This window comes from Oncorhynchus nerka, linkage group LG15 (genome assembly GCF_034236695.1).
Source record: "Oncorhynchus nerka isolate Pitt River linkage group LG15, Oner_Uvic_2.0, whole genome shotgun sequence".
NCBI lineage: Eukaryota > Metazoa > Chordata > Actinopteri > Salmoniformes > Salmonidae > Oncorhynchus > Oncorhynchus nerka.
The window spans coordinates 99919145-99937282 of record NC_088410.1 but is presented as its reverse complement, the minus strand read 5'-3'; the positions used below and the strand labels follow the sequence as shown (position 1 = coordinate 99937282).

At 41.6% G+C, this 18138-nt stretch overlaps 1 protein-coding gene across 1 annotated transcript in view; it reads left to right on the top strand.

The window, feature by feature from the left end:
- LOC115120214 (metabotropic glutamate receptor 7-like) overlaps nt 1-18138 on the top strand; it is a 398512-nt gene that overhangs the window by 105011 nt on the left and 275363 nt on the right. Inside the window, exon 2 of the mRNA XM_065000748.1 lies at nt 13928-14144. Coding sequence (XP_064856820.1) covers nt 13928-14144 — 217 coding nt within the window. The remainder of the gene's footprint in view (nt 1-13927; nt 14145-18138) is intronic.

Sequence of the window (18138 nt, the reverse complement as noted above, 5' to 3'; positions counted from 1 at the left end):
CACACACACACACACACACACACACACACACACACACACACACACACACACACACACACACACACACACACACACACACACACACACACACACACACAGACACACACACACACACACACACACACACACACACAAACACACCCACGCTAGGGCTGGGCGATACTTTGAATTAATTAGCCATCCAACGCGTCCTCTATGTCAGCTAGGAACGTCTCAGTATAGTTTGGCTGACCTGGAACGGGGTCAAAGGTGGGGAAATTCTTTACAAGTTTGTCAAGGTATTCTGCGCCAAGTGGGCGGAGACGGTTGGCTTCATCCTGTGGGGAAATTGGGGCCAAAAGGGGAAGCCAAGCTTTGGATTTGTTGGCCAAAAAGGGCATTTTTATAAACAGACCTGAAAGTCAGATCAGTGATTATTGCAAAAAAACTATTTTGATAAAATAATACATTATAAGTGGGTCTTATGCAGTGGTGTAAAGTACTTAATTAAAAATACTTTGGGGGGGTATCTGTACTTTACTATTTATTACTATTTATTTTCTTGGCAAGTTTTATTTTTACTTCACTAAAGTCCTAAAGAACATAATGTACTTTCCATACGTTTTCCCTGAAACCCAAAAGTACATTTTTAATGTTTAGCAGAACAGGAAAATGGTCCAATTCACACACTTATCAAGAGAACATCCTTGGTCATCCCTACTGCCTCTGATCTGGCAGAGTCACTCAACACAAATGCTGCATTTGTAAATGATGTGTGAGGGTTGGAGTGTTCCCCTGGCTATCTGTAAATGATGTGTGAGGGTTGGAGTGTTCCCCTGGCTATCTGTAAATTATGTGTAAGGGTTGGAGTGTTCCCCTGGCTATCTGTAAATGATGTGTGAGGGTTGGAGTGTTCCCCTGGCTATCTGTAAATGATGTGTGAGGGTTGGAGTGTTCCCCTGGCTATCTGTAAATGATGTGTGAGGGTTGGAGTGTTCCCCTGGCTATCTGTAAATGATGTGTGAGGGTTGGAGTGTTCCCCTGGCTATCTGTAAATGATATGTGAGAGTTGGAGTGTTCCCCTGGCTATCTGTAAATGATGTGTGAGGGTTGGAGTGTTCCCCTGGCTATCTGTAAATGATGTGTGAGGGTTGGAGTGTTCCCCTGGCTATCTGTAAATGATGTGTGAGGTTTGGAGTGATCCCCTGGCTATCTGTAAATGATGTGTGAGGGTTGGAGTGTTCCCCTGGCTATCTGTAAATGATATGTGAGGGTTGGAGTGTTCCCCTGGCTATCTGTTTACATGCGTGAGTCCTTTATTCTGCTGACGTGAATAACCTGTGAGTTTAATCCTTACCTACAGTATGTGACATTGTATTTTTTGTCTAGACAGCCTTGTGTGTCTGGGCTCTGAGAAACCAGTCAAATACCACTCAATAGACAATCCTGTGTGTCTGGGCTCTGAGAAACCAGTCAAATACCACTCAATAGACAATCCTGTGTGTCTGGGCTCTGAGAAACCAGTCAAATACCACGCAATAGACAATCCTGTGCGTCTGCGCTCTGAGAAACCAGTCAAATACCACTCAATAGACAATCCTGTGTGTCTGGGCTCTGAGAAACCAGTCAAATACCACTCAATGATATGTAGTCTGCATACCATCTAACAAGCACGTCTACAGTTTTTTTGTAATAGAGAGGGAAGAGGACAGAGAGGGGGAAGAGGAGAGAGAGAGGGAAGAGGAGAGAGAGCGGGAAGAAGGGAAGAGGAGAGAGAGAGGGAAGAGGAGAGAGAGAGGGAAGAGGAGAGAGAGAGAGAGAGAGAGAGAGAGAGAGAGAGAGAGAGAGGGGAGAGATGGATGTGGAGAGAGGGAAGAGGAGGACAGCAGAGAGCAGAGTCTGGTTTGATGATCAGAACAGCAGGGTAGCGCTGCTAGTTCTGATCTATCACCAGCAGCACCACATCTTTAAAGTTATGTTTAGTCGTTTTAATGAAGGGTTATGGGTGTCTCGCTGAGGGAAGAGTCAGTATGGTAATTACTAAAAGCCATATGCAGATTAGCCTTAACTTTTATAGGAGAGAAAGGCGATGAGAAAGAGGCTTCTGGGGCAGAGTTTGACTTGACACATCTAATGAATAAGGTAGAAAGGAGAGGAGAGAGAGTCAGAGATGGAACTGCAGCGATGTGATGATCAGAACAGCAGGTAAGTGGTAGCTTGGGATCAGCCATGTTCTGGCCCTGTTCTGGCCCTGTTCTGGCCCTGTTCTGATCCATTGTTGTATGGAGCCATCACACCACCTGTATCAAGGCTCTCTATCTAGTCCTGTTGTATGGAGCCATCACACCACCTGTATCAAGGCTCTCTGTCTAGTCCTGTTGTATGGAGCCATCACACCACCTGTATCAAGGCTCTCTGTCTAGTCCTGTTGTATGGAGCCAACACACCACCTGTATCAAGGATCTCTGTCTAGTCCTGTTGTATGAAGCCATCACACCACCGGTATCAAGGCTCTCTGTCTAGTCCTGTTGTATGGAGCCATCACACCACCTGTATCAAGGCTCTCTGTCTAGTCCTGTTGTATGGAGCCATCACACCACCTGTATCAAGGCTCTCTGTCTAGTCCTGTTGTATGGAGCTATCACACCACCTGTATCAAGGCTCTCTGTCTAGTCCTGTTGTATTGAGCCATCACACCACCTGTATCAAGGCTCTCTGTCTAGTCCTGTTGTATGGAGCCATCACATCACCTGTATCAAGGCTCTCTGTCTAGTCCTGTTGTATGGAGCCATCACACCACCTGTATCAAGGCTCTCTGTCTAGTCCTGTTGTATGGAGCCATCACACCACCTGTATCAAGGCTCTCTGTCTAGTCCTGCTGTATGGAGCCATCACACCATATGTATCAAGGCTCTCTGTCTAGTCCTGTTGTATGGAGCCATCACACCACCTGTATCAAGGCTCTCTGTCTAGTCCTGTTGTATGGAGCCATCACACCACCTGTATCAAGGCTCTCAGTCTAGTCCTGTTGTATGGAGCCATCACACCACCTGTATCAAGGCTCTCTGTCTAGTCCTGCTGTATGGAGCCATCACACCACCTGTATCTAGGCTCTCTGTCTAGTCCTGTTGTATGGAGCCATCACACCACCTGTATCAAGGCTCTCAGTCTAGTCCTGTTGTATGGAGCCATCACACCACCTGTATCAAGGCTCTCTGTCTAGTCCTGTTGTATGGAGCCATCACACCACCTGTATCTAGGCTCTCTGTCTAGTCCTGTTGTATGGAGCCATCACACCACCTGTATCAAGGCTCTCTGTCTAGTCCTGTTGTATGGAGCCAACACACCACCTGTATCAAGGCTCTCTGTCTAGTCCTGTTGTATGGAGCCATCACACCACCTGTATCAAGGCTCTCTGTCTAGTCCTGTTGTATGGAGCCATCACACCACCTGTATCAAGGCTCTCTGTCTAGTCCTGTTGTATGGAGCCAACACACCGCCTGTATCAAGGCTCTCTGTCTAGTCCTGTTGTATGAAGCCATCACACCACCGGTATCAAGGCTCTCTGTCTAGTCCTGTTGTATGGAGCCATCACACCACCTGTATCAAGGCTATCTGTCTAGTCCTGTTGTATTGAGCCATCACACCACCTGTATCAAGGCTCTCTGTCTAGTCCTGTTGTATGGAGCCAACACACCACCTGTATCAAGGCTCTCTGTCTAGTCCTGTTGTATGAAGCCATCACACCACCGGTATCAAGGCTCTCTGTCTAGTCCTGTTGTATGGAGCCATCACACCACCGGTATCAAGGCTCTCTGTCTAGTCCTGCTGTATGGAGCCATCACACCATATGTATCAAGGCTCTCTGTCTAGTCCTGTTGTATGGAGCCATCACACCACCTGTATCAAGGCTCTCTGTCTAGTCCTGTTGTATGGAGCCATCACACCACCTGTATCAAGGCTCTCTGTCTAGTCCTGTTGTATGGAGCCAACACACCACCTGTATCAAGGCTCTCTGTCTAGTCCTGTTGTATGGAGCCATCACACCACCTGTATCAAGGCTCTCTGTCTAGTCCTGTTGTATGGAGCCATCACACCATATGTATCAAGGCTCTCTGTCTAGTCCTGTTGTATGGAGCCATCACACCACCTGTATCAAGGCTCTCAGTCTAGTCCTGTTGTATGGAGCCATCACACCACCTGTATCAAGGCTCTCTGTCTAGTCCTGTTGTATGGAGCCATCACACCACCGGTATCAAGGCTCTCTGTCTAGTCCTGTTGTATGGAGCATCACACCACATGTATCAAGGCTCTCTGTCTAGTCCTGTTGTATGGAGCCATCACACCACCTGTATCAAGGCTCTCTGTCTAGTCCTGTTGTATGGAGCCATCACACCACCGGTATCAAGGCTCTCTATCTTTTTAATAGGGTGTCTCACTAAGGGAAAGGAAAGGGAGGGGGAGAACGACTTTGATTTCCTGATCCAACAGCAGGGTCGTGTTGGGTTTGTCTGCCCTGCCCTGGCCTGGCCTGATGATCTGATGTATTGAGCTCTTAACATCACCGTCTCTTTCATCTGTCTTTGTTCTGTTAATTAAAGCTGGACTACTTAGGTGCAACATCCATTTCAAACTAGCTGTTAGCTGATGTAAGAAACACAAACTAATCGTGTCACTACGGAACACTTGTGGATGTATATTAAGAAACCAATTAGGAAACAACATTAATGTCGTACACATTGTTGAATGGTGCTGTATTGACCGGAGGTTGGTGCTGCATTGACCAGAGGTTGACTCAGGGACAGGACTGTTGTTGAATGGTGCTGTATTGACCAGAGGTTGACTCAGGGACAGGACTGTTGTTGAATGGTGCTGCATTGACCAGAGGTTGACTCAGGGACAGGACTGTTGTTGAATGGTGCTGCATTGACCGGAGGTTGACTCAGGGACAGGACTGTTGTAAGAATGGTGCTGCATTGACCGGAGGTTGACTCAGGGACAGGACTGTTGTAAGTATGGTGCTGCATTGACCAGAGGTTGACTCAGGGACAGGACTGTTGTTGTATGGTGCTGCATTGACCGGAGGTTGACTCAGGGACAGGACTGTTGTTGTATGGTGCTGCATTGACCGGAGGTTGACTCAGGGACAGGACTGTTGTTGTATGGTGCTGCATTGACCAGAGGTTGACTCAGGGACAGGACTGTTGTTGTATGGTGCTGCATTGACCAGAGGTTGACTCAGGGACAGGACTGTTGTTGAATGGTGCTGTATTGACCAGAGGTTGACTCAGGGACAGGACTGTTGTAAGTATGTCATGTGTGGAGCATTTCATTAAAACAACAACTGTGTAGGCTAGGCCCATTGTTTACAATGTTTAAACATTTATTTAACCTTTATTTAACAAGGCAAGTCAGCTAAGTTAAGAACACATTCTTATTTAAGATGACGGCCTAAACCGACCAGACCCAGACGACGCTGGGCCAATTGTGCGCCGCCCTATGGGACTCCCAATCAAGGCATTGTTTAAAGTGGCTAGTGATATATTTTACATCAATTTCCATCAATTCCCATTATTAAAGTGGCTGGAGTTGAGTCAGTGTGTTGGTAGCAGCCACTCAATGTTATAGTGGCCATCAGACTGTTAAACAGCCACCACTAACATTGCCTTTAAACAATGCTACTTAATATAATGTTTACATACCCTACATTATTCATCTCATATGTATATATATATACTGTACTCTATATAATCTACTGTATTTTTATGTAATACCACTTTGTTTACATACCCTACATTACTCATCTCATATCTATATACTGTACTCGATACCATCTACTGCATCTTGCCTATGCTGTTCTGTACCATCACTCATTCATATATCTTTATGTACATATTCTTTATCCCTTTACACTTGTGTGTATAAGGTAGTAGTTTTGGAATTGTTAGGTTAGATTACCCGTTGGTTATTACTGCATTGTCAGAATTAGAAACACAAGTATTTCACTACACTCGCATTAACATCTGCTAACCGTGTGTATTTGACAAATTTGATTTGATTTGGATGTGATACAGCCTGGAATCGAACCAGGGTCTGTAGTGATGCCTCTAGGACTGAGATGCAGTGCCTTAGGCCGCTGCGCCACTCGGGAGCCCAGTATAGTTTACTTAATAACGTTTAATAAAAAGTTGAATAGTAATTTACCCCCTTCCTTCGGCTCACTCTCGCGCCTAACTCCAGTTCCTGCCAGTCACTAGGCCCTAACTCCAGTTCCTGCCAGTCACTAGGCCCTGACTCCAGTTCCTGCCAGTCACTAGGCTCTAACTCCAGTTCCTGCCAGTCACTAGGCTCTAACTCCAGTTCCTGCCAGTCACTAGGCCCTAACTCTAGTTCCTGCCAGTCACTAGGCCCTAACTCCAGTTCCTGCCAGTCACTAGGCCCTGACTCCAGTTCCTGCCAGTCACTAGGCTCTAACTCCAGTTCCTGCCAGTCACTAGGCCCTAACTCCAGTTCCTGCCAGTCACTAGGCTCTAACTCCAGTTCCTGCCAGTCACTAGGCTCTAACTCCAGTTCCTGCCAGTCACTAGGCCCTAACTCCAGTTCCTGCCAGTCACTAGGCTCTAACTCCAGTTCCTGCCAGTCACTAGGCTCTAACTCCAGCTCCTGCCAGTCACTAGGCTCTAACTCCAGTTCCTGCCAGTCACTAGGCTCTAACTCCAGTTCCTGCCAGTCACTAGGCCCTAACTCCAGTTCTTGCCAGTCACTAGGCTCTAACTCCAGTTCCTGCCAGTCACTAGGCTCTAACTCCAGTTCCTGCCAGTCACTAGGCTCTAACTCCAGTTCCTGACAGTGACTAGGCTCTAACTCCAGTTCCTGCCAGTCACTAGGCCGTAACCCCAGTTCCTGCCAGTCACTAGGCCCTAACTCCAGTTCCTGCCAGTCACTAGGCCCTAACTCCAGTTCCTGCCAGTCACTAGGCTCAGTAGGCTAAATGATGAAGCTTTCAATAATGGATTTGCAATGTCTTGTTGCAGCCAAGGACCTATCACTAACATTATCATTAGAGACAAGGAAAGAGCGATATTTTAGCTAAATTCGATGGGGTTGTCTTTGACAACGATGGAACCTGCTTGTAAAAAGAAACCCGCTGTGGTTTAATCCAATAGGCTACCATCCGGAGAGCGGGACAAGCAGCCTGTGGCAAAGCTGCTCTACACCCAACAACTTTACCATTAAGCCCGATTGTTCGTGTATTTAACAAAACCAGTTAAGAGTGAAATGAAAATAGATAGACTCATGCAGCTGTTCAGGTGTTTTTGTTGTTGTTTTTTTGTTCATGTTGTAAATGTTAATGTATTGTAAATGTTCATATGTGTGCAGTGCTCAGCTGTAGGTTACATTTTTCTGCCAGTAGAGCAGAGCATCCTGCTGGCGTCTCTGTCCTCATCCTCCAGCCTGAATCCATCGACCTATAGGTCATTTAGAATACGCTCTTATCCAGAGAGACTTGGGTCTACAGTCAGTGCAAAAATAGGTTAACACAACAACATATCACAGTCACATATTGCATTTACTTAATTTAATTCCAATTCTTCCTAAAAAAAACAAAAACACAATAGCCTATATCTTTCTGTGCCCAATAAAATGAGCACGGGGACGGGACGGGAATGTTCCGGAGTTATAGATCAGTTGTGGGGTCAGGACAGTACCGGAAAGAAATGGACAGGACAAATCCAGGACAGAAATGAATTTTCACTCCTGTGTCAACCTCTAATACAGACTGCATGCAAGTGTCTTGTGGTCAGGCAACTGCACATGTTCTCCTTGAGTGACAGTAGGCGGGGCTAGGTCTGTGTGGAAAGAGGAGCGAGCGAGGAAGGATGATTCAAGTAGCGGTGTAAACTACAAAAAGGTTTGAAGGACGTTACACACGGCAAATCACATTTAATAAACCAAACATTCAAATACCGTTATAGAAGGTCAAGTAAAAACCGAAACCGCTCTGTGCATCAATACTGGTGTATACTGAAATAAAATAAGGTATACCGCCCAGCCCTAGTGTGTGTGTGTGTGTGTGTGTGTGTGTGTGTGTGTGTGTGTGTGTGTGTGTGTGTGTGTGTGTGTGTGTGTGTGTGTGTGTGTGTGTGTGTGTTCAAGGCCTAAGAGTCAGAGGGTGGAAGGTGAAAGGTTGTTGATTCCTGTGGAAGAGAGAGAGCGAGACAGAAAACAGGAAACAAGAAACTTCAAGGCCTAAGAGTGAGAGGGTGAAAGGTGAAAGGTTGTTGATTCCCCATGGCACTGTTGAAATACTTGGTAGACCTCCAATTACACCCAATCAGAAGTCAGACGTTTTCTACATTTTGTTACGTTTACAGCCTGATTCTAAAATGGAGGTTTTCAGAAATGTTTGCAAAATGTATAACTAAAAAAAAAACGATATAATATTACATTTACAAAAGTATTCAGACCCTTTACTCAATACTTTGCTGAAGGACATTTTGCAGCGACTACAGCCGCGAGTCTTCTTGGCTAGGACGCTACAAGCTTGGCACACCTGTATTTGGGGAGTTTGCCTTATTCTTCTCTGCAGAGCCTCAAGCTCTGTCAGATTAGATGGGGAGTGGAGCTGCACAGCTATTTGTATCACCCATAACCATCGTTTACTGCTATAGTATATCACCCATAGTCATTGTTTACTGCTATAGTATATCACCCATGACCATCGTTTACTGCTATAGTATATCACCCATGACCATCGTTTACTGCTATAGTGTATTACCCATAGCCATTGTTTACTACTATAGTGTATTACCCATAACCATCGTTTACTGCTATAGTATATCACCCATAACCATCGTTTACTGCTATAGTATATCACCCATGACCATCGTTTACTGCTATAGTGTATTACCCATAGCCATTGTTTACTACTATAGTGTATTACCCATAACCATCGTTTACTGCTATAGTATATCACCCATAACCATCGTTTACTGCTATAGTATATTACCCATAGCCATTGTTTACTGCTATAGTGTATCACCCATAGCCATTGTTTACTGCTATAGCATATTACCCATAGCCATTGTTTACTGCTATAGTATATTACCCATAGCCATTGTTTACTGCTATAGTGTATCACCCATAGCCATTGTTTACTGCTGTAGTGTATCAGGGTAGCCTAGTGGTTAGAGCGTTGGACTAGTAACCGGAAGGTTGCATGTTCAAACCCCTGAGCTGACAAGGTACAAATCTGTCGTTCTGCCCCTGAACAGGCAGTTAACCCACTGTTCCTAGGCCGTCATTGAAAATAAGAATTTGTTCTTAACTGACTTGCCTAGTAAAATAAAGGTAAAATAAAAAAAACATTGTTTACTGCTATAGTGTATCACCCATAGCCATCGTTTACTGCTATAGTGTATCACCCATAACCATTGTTTACTGCTATAGTGTATCACCCATAGTCATTGTTTACTGCTATAGTGTATCACCCATAGCCATCGTTTACTGCTATAGTGTATCACCCATAACCATTGTTTACTGCTATAGTGTATCACCCATAACCATTGTTTACTGCTATAGTGTATCACCCATAGTCATTGTTTACTGCTATAGTGTATTACCCATAGCCATTGTTTACTACTATAGTGTATCACCCATAGTCATTGTTTACTCCTATAGTGTATCACCCATAGTCATTGTTTACTGCTATAGTGTATCACCCATAGTCATTGTTTACTGCTATAGTGTATCACCCATAACCATTGTTTACTGCTATAGTGTATCACCCATAACCATTGTTTACTGCTATAGTGTATCACCCATAACCATTGTTTACTGCTATAGTGTATCACCCATAGTCATTGTTTACTGCTATAGTGTATTACCCATAGCCATTGTTTACTGCTATAGTGTATCACCCATAGCCATTGTTTACTGCTATAGTATATTACCCATAGCCATTGTTTACTCCTATAGTGTATCACCCATAGCCATTGTTTACTGCTATAGTATATCACCCATAGCCATTCCTTTCTGGCAGTGTTCAGTTGTCATATAATGTGGGTTGAATCGTTTTATGTTTGATGACTGAATTTTTTACTTCTGTTCTTCACCGGTTTTATTTGTACAATCTCATAGCCACATCCGTTCTTCTTTTCCACTCCTCTAATAATGGGCAGTATTTACAGATGATTGCTTCTACTCTCCTCCCATTAAATTAAGAGAGATCAAAGGGCTAATTGAAGAAACCAGCGTGTTGTTTGGATTTACAGCTGAGGGAGCTCTCTCCTGAGAGAGAATTAACAAGGCCAGGGGACCAGACCTAAATGGACATAATGTTGAACTAATCCCAGACCACTTTCTGATGGAATGTACATTTAAATGAAGAGCAAGGTGTGTCAAACTAATTTAGAAGTTTGAGGGATATCTTACTTTTAAAAAATGTGCTTACGGCACCTGGTATTCCCAGGCGGTCTCCCGTCCCAGCACTAACCGGGCCCGACCCGGAACAGGCGTATTCACGGTGGTATGGCACAAGAAGTCAATAGAGCAGGATGAGCCAAGAATGTCGCTAGACCAATTTTGCACCGTGCAAGGCATATCGTATCTTATTTTACTGATAACTCTGAACTTCATAAATTGACATTTTTCCTCGTGGAAAAACAGTTTGAAATATGCAACATTTATTCAACGTTAATAACTTTGAGCTGTAAAGTTTTGCCGAAGGCAAGGAGATGTCAAAACTTGCAATTATCCCCGGCCATAAAAAAAATCAGCTACCTGCTAAACAGCTACCTAGTTAGCTAGTTGACTGCTGTGGCTAGCTAGTTGACTGCTGTGGCTAGCTAGATGACTGCTGTGGCTAGCTAGTTAACTAGTGTGGCTAGCTAGTTGACTGCTGTGGCTAGCTAGTTGACTACTGTGGCTAGCTAGTTGACTGCTGTGGCTAGCTAGTTAACTAGTGTGGCTAGCTAGTTGACTGCTGTAGCTAGCTAGTTGACTGCTTTGCCTAGCTAGTTTACTAGCTGTGGCTAGCTAGTTGACTGCTGTGGCTAGCTAGTTAACTAGTGTGGCTAGCTAATTGACTGCTGTGGCTAGCTAGTTGACTGCTGTGGCTAGTTAGTTGACTGCTGTGTCTAGCAAGTTAACTAGTGTGGCTAGCTAGTTGACTGCTGTGGCTAGCTATAGAACTAGTGTGGCTAGCTGCATATCTTGTTGCTTGCTAAACAGCTACCTAGTTAGCTAGTTGACTGCTGTGGCTAGCTAGTTGACTGCTGTGGCTAGATAGTTAACTAGTGTGGCTAGCTCATTGACTGCTGTGGCTAGCTCGTGGACTGCTGTGTCTAGCTAGTTAACTAGTGTGGCTAGCTAGTTAACTAGTGTGGCTAGCTAGTTGACTGCTGTGGCTAGCTAGTTGACAACTGTGGCTCGCCAAAAATGACTTGTTTTGAAAGTTGGGGGATCTTATCCTTTGATGATTTAACAGCGTTCTTACATTATGATTTTGAACATTCAAAGGAAATGGGAGCCTTTGTTTTCACCTTAGGTTGCTATCTAACTTCTGAGTTATAGGAAGCATGAGCACTGCTACAAATCAGCCTTCAATACTGTTCACACACCTGTCATTACTATTACAGATAGCATAGCCATGGTAAGCATACGACTGCTGTCCGATCACACACAAATAACTAGGTCGCTTGGAACTGGCTGTTTGGACAGTCAGTTATATTGCAAAATGGATTTTGAAAAACACAAATGATTTGAGCATTAAGGCCTGCAGTGTGAACACGGCTTCAGAGCCCAAGTGATGTAGCCAGGTTTATCAGAGCCCAGACACACAGGATTGTCTATTGAGTGGTATTTGACTGGTTTCTCAGAGCCCAGACACACAGGATTGTCTATTGAGTGGTATTTGACTGGTTTCTCAGAGTCCAGACACACAGGATTGTCTATTGAGTGGTATTTGACTGGTTTCTCAGAGCGCAGACACACAGAATTGTCTATTGAGTGGTATTTGACTGGTTTCTCAGAGCCTAGACACACAAGATTGTCTATTCAGTGGTATTTGACTGGTTTCTCAGAGCCCAGACACACAAGGCTGTCTAGACAAAAAATACAATGTCACATACTGTAGGTAAGGATTAAACTCACAGGTTATTCACGTCAGCAGAGCAAAGGACTCACGCATGTAAATGCAGAGAACTATGCAGGCTATTGTGATCAATAGTGGGAAAGGCCTATTCATCAGATGATTGACAATACATTTATTATTTTCATATATAAAAAAAATATAAGATGATGGATAATGTGCAGTACCCTCAAATATTTTAGAACACCTACTCTTTCAGGGTTTTGTCTTTATTTTTATTATTTTCTACATTGTTGAATAATACTGAAGACATCAAAACTATGAAAAAACAGATGTGGAATCATGCATTAACCAAAAAAGTGTATTTATATTTGAGATTCTTCAAAGTAGCCACCCTTTGCCTTGATGACAGCTTTGGACACTCTTGGCATTCTCTCAACCAGCTTCATGACGTAGTCAACTGGAATGCATTCCAATTAATTAACAGGTGTGCCTTTTTAAAAGTTAAATAGTGGAATTTCTTTCCTACTTAATGTGTTTGAGTCAATCAGTTGTGTTGTGACAACGTAGGGTTGATATATAGAAGATAGACCTATTTGATAAGAGACCAAGTCCATATTATGGCAAGAACTGCTCAAGTAAAGCAAAGCGAAACGACAGTCCATCATTATTTTAAGACATTAAGGTCAGTCAATCCGGACAATTTCAAGAACTTTGATAGTTTCTTTAAGTGCAGTTGCAAAAACCATCAAGCGCTATGATGAAACTGACTCTTAATGAAGATTGCCACGGGAAAGGAAAACCCAGAGTTACCTCTGCTGCAGAGGATACGTTCATTAGAGCTACCAGCCTCAGAATGTTTTGCCCAAATAAATGCCTCATAGAGTTCAAGTAACAGACACATGTCAAAATTATGCCTTCATGGTTGAATTGCTGCAAAGAAACCACTACTAAAGAACACCAATAAAATGAAGAGACTTGCTTTGGCCAAGAAACACAAGCAATGGGCATTAGACAGGTGAAAATCTGGGATTTTTGGTTCCATGTCTTTGTGAGATGCAGAGTTGGTGAACGAATGATCTCTGCATGTGTGGTTTCCACCTTGAAGCATGGAGGAGGTGGTGTGATGGTGTGGGGGTACATTGCTGTTGACACTGTTAGTGATTTATTTAGAATTCAAGGTATACTTAACTAGCATGGCTACCACAGCATTCTGCAGCGATACGCGATCCAATCTGATTTACACTTAGTGGGACTATCATTTGCTTTTCAAGAGGACAATGACCCAACACACCTTCAGGCTGTGTAAGTGTTATTTGACCAAGAGGGAGAGTGATGGAGTTTTGCATCAGATGACCTGGCCTCCACAATCACCCGACCTCATCCCAATTCAGATGGTTTGTGATGAGTTGGACTGCGGAGTGAAAGAAAAAAAAGGAAAGAACAGGTGCTCAGCATATGTGGGAACTCCTCCAAGACTGTTGGGAAAGCATTCCAGGTGAAACTGGTTGAGATAATGCCAAGAGTGTGCAAAGCTGTCATCATCAATTCTACTTTTAAGAATCAAAAATATTAAATATATTTTGATTTGTTTACCACTTTTTTGGTTACTACATGATTCCATATGTGTTATTCCATAGTTGTGATGTCTTCAATATCTTTTGACTGGTACTGTGTGACAAGTGCAGTCCTATTGCTGACTGCCATCTGTCCAGCACATCGTATTCCACCTTGTGGAGCAAGCTGTTACGCATCAGAGTACTACTATATCTACTTTACATCCCCAACCCGAGAAAACAGCCATGATTGGCATTATGATGTCCTCTCCATCTTAACCCTTCTTCCCTCTCTCCTCAGATTCCTCAGATCAGCTATGCCTCCACGGCCCCGGAGCTGAGCGACGACCGACGATACGACTTCTTCTCTCGCGTGGTGCCTCCGGACTCATTCCAAGCCCAAGCCATGGTGGACATAGTCAAGGCCATGGGCTGGAACTACGTATCTACCATCGCGTCAGAAGGATCCTATGGAGAGAAGGGAGTGGATGCCTTTCATCAGCTGTCCAGAGAATCAGGTGAGTGTTAAAGTGCCCTATCTGGGGAATGTTCTCTAGTGTTATCGTATGTTCTCTAATGTTCTCTAGTGTTATCCTATGTTCTCTAGTGTTATCTTATATTCTCTAATGTTCTCTAGTGTTATCCTATGTTCTCTAATGTTCTCTAATGTTATCTTATATTCTCTAATGTTCTCTAATGTTATCTTATATTCTCTAATGTTCTCTAGTGTTATCCAATGTTCTCTAATGTTCTCTAATGTTATCTTATATTCTCTAATGTTCTCTAATGTTATCTTATATTCTCTAATGTTCTCTAGTGTTATCCTATGTTCTCTAGTGTTATCATATGTTCTCTAATGTTCTCTAGTGTTATCCTATGTTCTCTAGTGTTTTCTTATATTCTCTAATGTTCTCTAGTGTTATCTTATATTCTCTAATGTTCTCTAGTGTTATCTTATATTCTCTAATGTTCTCTAGTGTTATCTTATATTCTCTAATGTTATCTAATGTTCTCTAGTGTTTTCTTATATTCTCTAATGTTCTCTAGTGTTATCTTATATTCTCTAATGTTCTCTAGTGTTATCTTATATTCTCTAATGTTCTCTAGTGTTATCTTATATTCTCTAATGTTCTCTAGTGTTATCTTATATTCTCTAATGTTCTCTAGTGTTTTCTTATATTCTCTAATGTTCTCTAGTGTTATCTTATATTCTCTAATGTTCTCTAGTGTTATCTTATATTCTCTAATGTTCTCTAGTGTTATCTTATATTCTCTGATGTTCTCTAATGTTATCTTATATTCTCTAATGTTCTCTAGTGTTATCTTATATTCTCTAATGTTATCTAGTGTTATCCTAGGTTCTCTAGTCTTTTCTTATATTCTCTAATGTTCTCTAGTGTTATAGTATGTTCTCTAATGTTCTCTAGTGTTATCGTATGTTCTCTAATGTTCTCTAGTGTTATCGTATGTTCTCTAGTGTTATCTTATATTCTCTAATGTTCTCTAGTGTTATCTTATATTCTCTAATGTTATCTAGTGTTATCCTAGGTTCTCTAGTCTTTTCTTATATTCTCTAATGTTCTCTAGTGTTATAGTATGTTCTCTAATGTTCTCTAGTGTTATCGTATGTTCTCTAATGTTCTCTAGTGTTATCGTATGTTCTCTAGTGTTATCTTATATTCTCTAATGTTCTCTAGTGTTATCTTATATTCTCTAATGTTCTCTAGTGTTATCTTATATTCTCTGATGTTCTCTAATGTTATCTTATATTCTCTAATGTTCTCTAGTGTTATCTTATATTCTCTAATGTTATCTAGTGTTATCCAATGTTCTCTAATGTTCTCTAATGTTATCTTATATTCTCTAATGTTCTCTAATGTTATCTTATATTCTCTAATGTTCTCTAGTGTTATCCTATGTTCTCTAGTGTTATCATATGTTCTCTAATGTTCTCTAGTGTTATCCTATGTTCTCTAGTGTTTTCTTATATTCTCTAATGTTCTCTAGTGTTATCTTATATTCTCTAATGTTCTCTAGTGTTATCTTATATTCTCTAATGTTCTCTAGTGTTATCTTATATTCTCTAATGTTATCTAATGTTCTCTAGTGTTTTCTTATATTCTCTAATGTTCTCTAGTGTTATCTTATATTCTCTAATGTTCTCTAGTGTTATCTTATATTCTCTAATGTTCTCTAGTGTTATCTTATATTCTCTAATGTTCTCTAGTGTTATCTTATATTCTCTAATGTTCTCTAGTGTTTTCTTATATTCTCTAATGTTCTCTAGTGTTATCTTATATTCTCTAATGTTCTCTAGTGTTATCTTATATTCTCTAATGTTCTCTAGTGTTATCTTATATTCTCTGATGTTCTCTAATGTTATCTTATATTCTCTAATGTTCTCTAGTGTTATCTTATATTCTCTAATGTTATCTAGTGTTATCCTAGGTTCTCTAGTCTTTTCTTATATTCTCTAATGTTCTCTAGTGTTATAGTATGTTCTCTAATGTTCTCTAGTGTTATCGTATGTTCTCTAATGTTCTCTAGTGTTATCGTATGTTCTCTAGTGTTATCTTATATTCTCTAATGTTCTCTAGTGTTATCTTATATTCTCTAATGTTATCTAGTGTTATCCTAGGTTCTCTAGTCTTTTCTTATATTCTCTAATGTTCTCTAGTGTTATAGTATGTTCTCTAATGTTCTCTAGTGTTATCGTATGTTCTCTAATGTTCTCTAGTGTTATCGTATGTTCTCTAGTGTTATCTTATATTCTCTAATGTTCTCTAGTGTTATCTTATATTCTCTAATGTTCTCTAGTGTTATCTTATATTCTCTGATGTTCTCTAATGTTATCTTATATTCTCTAATGTTCTCTAGTGTTATCTTATATTCTCTAATGTTATCTAGTGTTATCCTAGGTTCTCTAGTCTTTTCTTATATTCTCTAATGTTCTCTAGTGTTATAGTATGTTCTCTAATGTTCTCTAGTGTTATCGTATGTTCTCTAATGTTCTCTAGTGTTATCGTATGTTCTCTAGTGTTATCTTATATTCTCTAATGTTCTCTAGTGTTATCTTATATTCTCTAATGTTCTCTAGTGTTATCGTATGTTCTCTAATGTTCTCTAATGTTCTCTAGTGTTATCGTATGTTCTCGAATATTCTCTAGTGTTATCGTATGTTCTCTAATGTTCTCTAGTGTTATCGTATGTTCTCTAATGTTCTCTAGTGTTATCTTATATTCTCTAATGTTCTCTAGTGTTATCTTATATCCTCTAATGTTCTGTAGTGTTATCCTATGTTCTCTAGTGTTTTCTTATATTCTCTAATGTTCTCTTGTGTTATCGTATGTTCTCTAGTGTTATCTTATATTCTCTAATGTTCTCTAGTGTTATCTTATATTCTCTAATGTTCTCTAGTGTTATCGTATGTTCTCTAATGTTCTCTAGTGTTATCCTATGTTCTCTAGTGTTATCGTATGTTCTCTAGTGTTCTCTAATGTTATCTTATGTTATGTTATATTCTCTAATGTTCTCTAGTGTTATCTTATATTCTCTAATGTTCTCTAGTGTTATCTTATATTCTCTAATGTTCTCTAGTGTTATCTTATATTCTCTAATGTTATCTTATGTTATCTTATATACTCTAATGTTCTCTAGTGTTCTCTAATGTTATCTTATGTTATCTTATATTCTCTAATGTTATCATACGTTCTCAAATCAAATCAAATCCAATTTATTTAATATAGCCCTTCGTACATCAGCTGATATCTCAAAGTGCTCTACAGAAACCCAGCCTAAAACCCCAAACAGCAAGCAATGCAGGTGTAGAAGCACGGTGGCTAGGAAAAACTCCCTAGAATGGCCAAAACCTAGGAAGAAACCTAGAGAGGAACCAGGCTATGTGTGGTTGTCAGTCCTCTTCTGGCTGTGCCGGGTGGAGATTATAACAGAACATGGCCAAGATGTTCAAATGTTCATAAATGACCAGCATGGTCAATAATAATAATCACAGGCAGGACAGTTGAAACTGGAGCAGCAGCACAGCCAGGTGGACTGGGGGCAGCAAGGAGTCATCATGTCAGGTAGTCCTGAGGCATGGTCCTAGGGCTCAGGTCCTCCGAGAGAGAAAGAAAGAAAGAAAGAGAGAATTAGAGAGGGCATACTTAAAATCACACACGACACCGGATAGGACAGGAGAAGTACTCCAGATATAACAAACTGACCCTAGCCCCCCGACACATAAACTACTGCAGCATAAATACTGGAGGCTGAGACAGGAGGGGTCAGGAGACACTGTGGCCCCATCCGAGGACACCCCCGGACAGGGCCAAACAGGAAGGATATAACCCCACCCACTTTGCCAAAGCACAGCCCCCACACCAATAGAGGGATATCTTCAACCACCAACTTACCATCCTGAGACAAGGCCGAGTATAGCCCACAAAGATCTCCGCCACGGCACAACCCAAGGGGGGGCAACCCAGACAGGAAGATCACATCAGTGACTCAACC